Source organism: Podarcis tiliguerta (assembly GCF_965153285.1).
Source record: "Podarcis tiliguerta genome assembly, chromosome: 17".
In the NCBI taxonomy this organism is placed as follows: domain Eukaryota; kingdom Metazoa; phylum Chordata; class Lepidosauria; order Squamata; family Lacertidae; genus Podarcis; species Podarcis tiliguerta.
Window position 1 is genome coordinate 9892237 of NC_139550.1, and position 9126 is coordinate 9901362.

Genomic DNA, 9126 nt, shown 5'->3' on the forward strand with positions numbered 1-9126 from the left:
AAAGCGCTATTACTGCTTGGCGGCAACAGCTCCCATTGGACATGTTTCATTTTGGTTCCTTCCCAATTACCCATTCAGCGAGAGCTGTCTTCATGTATGAGCAGTCCCATCATTTCTCTTTATTCCCTGACTGTCATGATGACAAAGCCTTCTCTTTATGACAGGGCTTACAAAAGGTCATGTGTAATAGCTCTACAAAGTTAATGGGCAATAAATCTACAGCCTTGGGAGCCACCAGTATGGCTTTTTTTTTTTAGTTCTCTGTGATTGCCATGTGGTGTCTGCCAAACCATCTCTTGAACTGTTAAGTCGACGTCTGGATTTCTGCCCGGCACTTAGATGGTTCCCATCGTCTTGGGCCTGCTTTGGAACTTAGCAGCGGCAAGACGCCCCCTCTGAACCATCGCTTTTCTTGTACAATAAAATAGGGTGGGTGGGTGGGTGTCCCCAGTTGGAGGTAACAGAAAGACAAAGTCCCAGGAACACAATTTAGCAAAAAAATATATGAAAGTAATATGTATGTAAACATGTGCACTGCAGTAAAAGAATACAATGATCTATGAATAATACAAGCCAAAGCCATCAGCATTCCTTTTATTTTTGCGAAGTTGAGTTGCTGTGACCCCACCCCACCCCTTATAAAACTCCTTTATTGTTGTTGGCATCTGCCTGTCTTGGGAGAAGGAGTGCACCTTTGGGGGTGGAGAGTTACAGCACCTGCTGAGGCATCTATAAGAACCATATAGAAGAGTTTGGATTTGATACCCCGCCTTTCACTCCCTTTAAGGAGTCTCAAAGCGGCTAACAATCTCCTTTTCCCTTCCTCCCCCACAACAAACACTCTGTGAGGTGAGTGGGGCTGAGAGACTTCAGAGAAGTGTGACCGGCCCAAGGTCACCCAGCAGCTGCATGTGGAGGAGCGGGGACGCGAACCCGGTTCACCAGATTACGAGACTCTTAACCACTACACCACACTGGCTCTCAATGAATATATCCATTAAGACTCATGCCTCCACTCGGCGTAAATCCACCTGAGTTGTTTTTGGCTCTCTGCAGATCGGGCTGCAATGCTGGAAGCCGGTTGTCCTGCGTTTCCTAAATCCACTTCCATCTTTCATTTATTACAGAGGCTTTCCTATGCCAGCCCAAGGAAATTATTGGCTAGGGCATTGACACGGGCTGAGATCATGTTTTGCTTTTTTTTTATTTAAAGGAATCCTTCAGCCATGGGGCACGGCTGCTTCTGTTACGCGCTGCTGCGTTCCATCCCGGTTGCCGTGTACATCGTCTTGGTCACCGGCCTGCGGTACCACCTCTTCATCTGGAGCGTCTTCTCGCCAAAGCTTCTCTACGAGGGGGTGCATGTCTTCATCACGGCAGCCGTGTGCACCTTCTTCACAGCCATGGATCACAACCACTTGCGTAAAGTCCAAGACTGAAAGCAACCATTAAGGCAGAGTCTTGCATAATTTCGAGCGGCGGACTGAATTTCTACTATGGAATGTGGATTCTTGCCTTTAGATTGATATTTAAAAGTTAACTGGGTAATCTATTTTTGGCAAACACGTTTATACATGCATACATATCTACACACACAGACACACAGACACACACACACACACACACGTTGAATTGCAGAGTCTGTCTTGAAGTGGTGTTCCAAGCATACAGGCCATGCGGTCGGGAACTGTATCTAAATTTCGGTTGGACTATAAATGGTTTGTTGGATCGTGTCCCTTCCATGCCAGTTTTCATTGCATGCCTTAACTACAGTTAAGCATCCCATTGGCATAGTTGTTGATTGCAATGGAAACTAGCCAGGCTCTGTTCTCCATCTTACTAAACCAGAGTTTGAAGCTAGTTAACAGGCACTGGTCAAGTGGGCATTTGGCTTGACTTAACTAGGATTAATATCCATTGCTGACTATTAAATGGTGGTTATAGTAATCAGTGGCAATTGATGCTGGAAGAGGTCACAGGCTGCCCCCGATTTCTTAATTGCACCACAGTTGTCCGTGTTGTGTATTCACTATCTGGGTTTGAACATCTGAACAGGGTCATCTCTTGAGAAGTTCTTACTGGTCTTCATTCCTTCATATTGGAGTTTAGATGAAAATCTACCAGGCTTTAACCGATTGCTGGGGGTAGGGTTCTCGCTGTCACTCGGACTGTATGTTGAAATTTTATTTCACTCCTGCACTGCATTTCTCATTTGTTAATCGTAACTTGAATAAGTAAAGTTTTTATCTCCTTATCAAATTCCATGGAGTGCTGGCTGATGGACCTCACTCAAAAGGTTAAAACTGTGAAGAAGATTCTCTCCAAACCAATTACTTGTATTTTTGTTGTTGTTCCTTTGATATACTCTGAACATGATGGCTCACAATGTGACAGGATGCTGTGAACTGGAGATTAGACATACACACATACATTTATACAACACACATCACAGTTATATGAATGTAGCTCTCTCTGTTTCCGGTCGTTTTCTGCAAACAGCAGTCAAAGACTATGAAAGCGCTCTGGCAGGCTTAAAAGTGCTGGCATATCTGTAAATATGTGTGTGAAATTCTTTATAAGCATTACTGGAATGTGTTTTTTATAGGGAAAAGCAACTAATTCCATTATTTTTGATAGCTGAATTGTAGCATGGAAATGTTACAAGTTATATATGTAATTATATAAATAAGCTATCGGCGAATGTCAGTATACTTGCAGCTGACAGCAAGCTTTGCTTAAGAAATGCAAAATCTATGTTTAAAAAAAAGAAGAGTTATATTTATTTATGCTAACTTTAACTCTCCTGGGTGAGACCTTATTTTTTGGTATTAGCATGTGTTCAGAGGCTACCTTTCTGAGAATCCAGCCCTTGTGGGGTGAGTGGGGGCTGGTTGTGGGTGCTTAATCACATGATGTTAGATGGGGAGGGGTATGATGCATTTATCTGCCTGTACTTACCCTGCGACTCATTCTCAGATCAGGGAGGCAGGAAAAGCCCATAGGCACAATAGAGCCTGGTCCAAACTTCATATTCTCTGTTTATAGTGTGTCAGGCCAAAGCTCGTTCACATTCTCAAGTTACGCACTGAAGTATTATCCAAGCAAGCCCCATATTATTCAAGCTTCTCGGGTTTGGTGAAATGGTGTCAGATCTAAACGTCTAAACGAGGTATACTTTCCTTCTCCCGTGCCGTGGAAGGACAGAATGCTTTGTGCTGTGAGCAGTGGTGATTTACAAGGTGTTTTCATTCCTTCCTACAGAGATGCAAGCAAGGACCGCAGCAGAAGCACGAACAATGGGATTTAAGCAGCATCTCTGCATTTGCAGCTGTTGATCTCTTATTGTTTTTAGCTGCACGGTTCTGAAAGCATTTGATTATTTACATGTTATTGCAAACTCTTGGAATAGCAAGCAGGAGCAGAGCAAATAACAGAGCTGCTGCTCTGGCAAACAGCAATGCTAATATTTTTTCCTACTTTCAAAAAAAGAAATTTTCTCGCTATATTTCTAGGCGGTGTTTTCCAAGTGGAATTGCTTGGAGGAGCAGGCCCTCTCTCCCTGAATCTCAGTGTGAGTCCCTGTTCCGGTTCAGCCCCAATTGAAAGGAGGAGAAACTGGAGGTGCAATGAGCAGACTCCTCTGAGGACAGGCAGTTTTGCTCTGTACAGGGAGGGAGGCAGTTGTCAGAGGTCCCTCTGCTGGAAGCAGGGGGTGGGTGCTCACACCTGGAGCTTACCTGCATGCCGTGACATAATAGGTAAGTACATTGGGCTTGCAGGAGTCTTTGATTGGTTTCTTTAAAATTTTAATACTTATATTTCTAGTGCAACAAGCTAATGTGCCCCAGTGCACATTTTGGCGAATTACTGCTCCAGGGTATATGAACAATTGACTCTTTTTCCAATAAGAAAAAATAGCTTATAAGAAAGATTCGAATCATGCCACATGTAAATACAGTTGGAGTTTATCTGAGCAACCACTCTGGCCTGTATATATGCTAATATTTAAGATAGGGTGGCAGTTTTTCAGGCAGTGATTTTTAATAGGTTAGATCATAATCTTGTTTTAGTTTCAATAACAAAGAGTCTCTCAGGGCCAAACTAGATGAGATGCAGGAGATCTGGATCTCCCGGTGTTTTTCAGCTTTATTCCAATTCTGCAACTTTGCACGCTCAACTAGACTGGGCCCGGGGAAGAGGCTTTAATTCCCAATGTGTTTCCCTTTGCTTTGCTGGGGCGGCCTTTGTATAGGTAGCTATATCTTTTTCTTCACAGGGCAAATGACAACTTGCACATGTGCTTTTGATGAGGAAAATGACTTGGAAGGATTGACTTTGCCTTCTCCCATATCGGAGCGTGATCCAATTCTAGAACTCTGATCACAGATCTTCCCCCATCACCTCCAGTTTGGCCGTGACCCTGGTTTAAAATGCAACTTGAATGTGGTGTATACATGTTTTAAAACCTTCCCTCACAGCCTCTCATAAAACGGAGGCCATGACTGCCTATCTCACACACTGACTCAATTCAGATGTTGCACTTCCCATTCAACGTGCCAGGTGGAAACCTGCAAACTAATACTGCAAGCCAGGATTACCTCATGATTCGGAAGAGTGGGTGGAATCACACCAGTTTCCCAGTGAGGTGTTATAGCAAGCCAATAACTCTTGTACTAAGATGGGCATGTGAGGAAGGGAGGAACCACACAGGGACATGGGGCATTCCCCAATCCAGGAATGTGATGGTTGAACCAAACAGTTGAACTGCTTTTCTATCGAACAGAATGACCTAGAGCAAAAAATATCTGACTTCTTAGGTCAAGCATTATCAGAGTGGCACAAGACATTATTAGAATCATAGAACCATGCAGTTGGAAAGGCTAGTCAACCCCATGTAATACAGGAATCTCAGCTAAAGATGACACTGTTGAACAGCTCTTACTGTCAGAAAGTTTTTCCATATATTTAGTCGGAATCTCCTTTCTTGTAACTTGAAGCCATTGGTTCGAGTCCTACCTTCCAGAGCAAAAGAAAAGCTTCTTCCCTCTTCCATGTGACAGCCCTTAAAATATTTGTAAATGGCTATCGTATCTCTTCTCAGTCTCCTCTTCTCCAGGGTAAACATACCCAGATCAGTACATTCCCTTTTCATCTCCATAGAGGACTCTTGCCTAGTAATTACCAGTCATTGTTTCTGAAAGTTTTGAGCGCTTCAAGTAAATGATCTTGTGTCGTGTCTTTGCATGGGTATGGAGAAAACCAAAAAGGAACCTTTGATTTCATAGCGGCTCCTATGTCCATTTGCCAGGAAAGATTAGGACTCCAAAAATGGATTAAGAAGCAATTAGTGAAGGCATCTTATTATTTTGCTTAAGGCCTCATTGCACAGTAGATTTCAATTTGTATGCATTAAGGTGTTATCTAAGTATGTAAGAAATATAAAGGTGCAAATTCAACACACATGTTCACAAAAGCACATCTCAGTCCGGTAGACATGGCAGGGAGCTGGAATTGGCTGCAGTTGCGTATCCCAGCCAATTTCACTTAAGTACCAACATATACTAATTTTAATGATTTTTGCTTGAAGCTTTACACAGCAACATAGACAGGCTTGTCTCTTTCCTAAATAATTTTATGTGCAGATGGAATTACAAGAAATAAAGGGAGAATGCCCACAGTGATCGGGGGGGGGGGGGAGGAATTGGCTGGGGCTTTTATGCTTTAACACAGCACTGCAAAAGTATTTTGTCGTACATACATGCTTCTTTGCGTATCCAACTTTAGATCTTAAAGGCATGAACTGTACTTCTCATGCAAGTCTAGTTTTGTGCTGCATATTGTGTGCTGTCTGTTAGGCTGTAGTGGACAGCACAGCGCTAAGTGACCTTTCCATGACAACTCCCAAAGAAAGTTATATTTCTTTTGTTCTCCAGATAGGTCACGCGTGGATGTATTGTTCAACCATCCTTTGTGCTAAATGTGGTTTGTTGTCTTAATTCTGAGCGAGACCCTAAAAATACAGTAAAATGGTAGTTTGGCTTGTCAAGCTGAGGTTTGTCCCCATAGGGTGTGACAGCCGCTTGCCACGTTGCAAGCAGAGAAGCTGGAGGGGCAGAGAAACTGCCTTAATCATTGTTGGTTTGGTGTAGATCCTATTCTTTACCTATGGTTTGCATGCCCACATGAAACCATGGTTTATGGCCAGTATTAACCATCGTTAAGGAAAACAAACCATGGTATAAACTACAGTATGTGCAGCATGTTAGGTTTTTTCCATTAGAATTCATCTCTCTTCTCAGCTAACATATCTGTTGGATGGGCTTTGCTTTATGATGAATGTCAGAAAAGAAGTGTTGATGTTTTAACTAGCTTCTGTGCTCATGAGACCTGCTACTGTTCAAAAGCAGCTTGCCTCCCCAAGAGGTTTGTAACACATCTGTCAGGATTTTGGTCTAACAAGGAGATTCTTTTGGGAAGCAGAAAACAGCAACTTTGAATTTGTTGCAAAGCCAGATAGGCATGCTTACTGTATACAATTGTCTCTGCTGAAGGATTTCTACTCGTTTGGAGCCACAACTGCTTCTCTGACATACAAACACACACACACACAACCCCTGGCCACTTGACATTCAGGCGGGTAGCTGTGCCAGTTCTTCAGGTCATAACCCAAGATCCCATGTAAATCTTTCAGCTCAAGATTGTTCTAAGAATTGACCTTTATTCGGTGTCCATTTGCTTAATTAGGTAATGCATTGTAGCTCAAATTCCCTGCTGGTTTGAAAAGATTCATTTTAATGGGAAAGTTTGCCTCCCTGCGGTACGAAACGAGGCCCATTGATTTGGCCAGTTTGTACAATCAGACTCATGTAGCAAATGTTTTTTTCTTCTTCTGGACTCAGGAACATCGGGGTGCAGCTGTTTGCATCTGTGCGTTGAGAGAAAACGGCATATTTGTATGCATTCTCCCCCAAGGAATGTATAGAGAGAGAGAGAGAGAGAGAGAGAGAGAGAGAGACGCTTTTCCTAGACATGGTACTTAAAGTGAACCCTTATTCTGTGGCAATCTAGTTCTCGGCGTAGATAATCCCTCCCGCCCCTCTTTTTTGGGGGGGAGGAGCAGTTCAAACTAGCCCTAACTCATATATTTCCTGCTGGCAGTAGGAGTACAATATGGGTATGTCTTTAAGTTAACATCTTACCTTAAAAACCTGACTGTACCAAACTATCGAAGGCTATGGATGGCAGGTTGAGAGGAGTTCCCTACCAGGACAGACTTTGCTTGTGTGCTCAAGACATCGATTCAGTAAAACATATTTTGTTGCATTGTGCAAAATATGAGCAAGCTAGTGCTGAACTGATACTACCCTTGCTGGTACCTTTCCCAGAAAAATCAGAGGCTCACTATGTCAGGTTCCTATTGGAAGACCGGACAAATGCTAGAACATTAGCAGTAGCAAAGTTTTTATCGGTGGTTGCAAGAACAAATAATCCCTATATTCTGAACAAAATGCTTGTTTAACCTGGAGGTAGGCTGTATGAATTGTGTATTGCTTTGTAATGATTTGTTGCGTCTCTGGACCGTAATAAAGATTGATGATGATGATATTTCCCGTTACAAAGCATTCTGGAAATAGACATGGAAACCATGAGGTTAAAAACAAATAGTTTTTAAAGAAAGAGGTGGGGCTGATGCAGTGCATCTTGGGGACTTGCTGCAAGTTCATTACTTACTTGAAGTCCACCATGGAATCAAAATTAACTTTGGTATTGAAAGAAAGAATGAGTGGTGAAGAGAATATCCAGAAATTTAGAATTCTGATTTTGGGTGGTTGTGGTGGTAGCAGCTTAATGGTAATGGAGAAAAGTCTAAATCTGCAAGCTTTGAAGGAGTGAGTTGAGTGTGTGTTTAGATGTTTCCAGGCTGAAATGCCAGAAGACTGTTACTTCTAGTTCTTTGATAACAAACTGAATTAGCATTTAATAGTTTTAAAGCATTCTTGTTCCTTAAGACACCAACTTTGTAAAATTGAAACGTGGGTTAATCTTTGGGTTGACTTTCACCCCAAGCCTATGAATGTTTGCTCAGAAATCCCCCTGTGTTCAGTAGAGCTCACTCCTGGGTCATCGTGCATGGAATGTCAGCCTCAGAATTGGGAAGGTATAGGAGAGTCTTCCAGTCAGGAAGCCGAAAGGAATACTGCTAGGCCTGAAAGGATAGCTTTCAGGACTGAAGTGGCCAATGATGACTGTCTAGGCAGAGGAAAGAAATATTCCAAGTCCAGAGCAGAAATTGAAGGCACTTGCAAGAGTCACTACAATGAGAATTTCAGCGTTGGCAGAGTTCCCTTGTTTTCAGCTTCTGTTGACTTCTGATTAGTCCATGTTTTAATTTCCTGTTTGTGTGTGTTCTGTACACGAGTTATTTCTCCTGTTCTGAATAAAGTTTGTTTGTTTTTCTTTTGACTAATTTGGCTCTTGATTGTGCTGTTTTTAAGTATGTTGTCATCTTGAGCAAAGCTCGGCTGGTTTTTGGAATCCATCTTGGTACGCTTCCCTCCTTGAAGTTTCTATGCCAGTACTGTATATATATTTGCAGCTCCGTTTCCCTTTTCCCCTCACAAAAATGCATCTTCGTTCCATGTCAGAAGCACAGGGGGAAGGGAAGGCCGTATTCCCACAGACCAAATATGCAATAACATATATATTCAAATCCTTATTTAATGGCTGGAAGGGAATGAATGGACTAGATCTCATCAGGCAAACAGCCTTCTAAGTTACAGATGAAGTAAATGCAGATGACAAAGGAGCAGAAATCCACAGTCAGTTCATCAGGAAAAAAAACACGAGAAAAAGATTTTAGGGAATAATATGAAAGTGAAGAAGATACAATCGGATCATGGAATAGCTAGAAGCTTTTAATAGACCTAATACTCAGTGGATTTGTCTTTTCTTTTTTTTTAAAGGAAGCACAAGAAATCTACCCCAAAACAAATAACTGGAAGGCAACAAAATTAATACTAAACTGTGTAACAAATATTGACACAGCATAATTGGACCACAGTGGTGATGTGGACCCACAACTAGCCTGTACAAATGACAGATGGAAAATGCTGAAGTGAGCCAAAT

The 9126-nt window shown here is 42.2% G+C and overlaps 1 protein-coding gene across 2 annotated transcripts in view; it reads left to right on the top strand.

The window, feature by feature from the left end:
* The window catches only part of PIGG (phosphatidylinositol glycan anchor biosynthesis class G (EMM blood group)), a 55174-nt gene extending 46707 nt beyond the window's left edge, over positions 1-8467 (top strand). For both annotated transcript variants that reach the window (XM_083419635.1, XM_083419634.1), the window contains exon 13: positions 1214-8467. In XM_083419635.1, coding sequence (XP_083275761.1) covers positions 1214-1439 — 226 coding nt within the window. In that variant the 3' untranslated portion in view covers positions 1440-8467. The remainder of the gene's footprint in view (positions 1-1213) is intronic.
* The last annotated feature ends 659 nt before the right edge of the window (positions 8468-9126 follow it).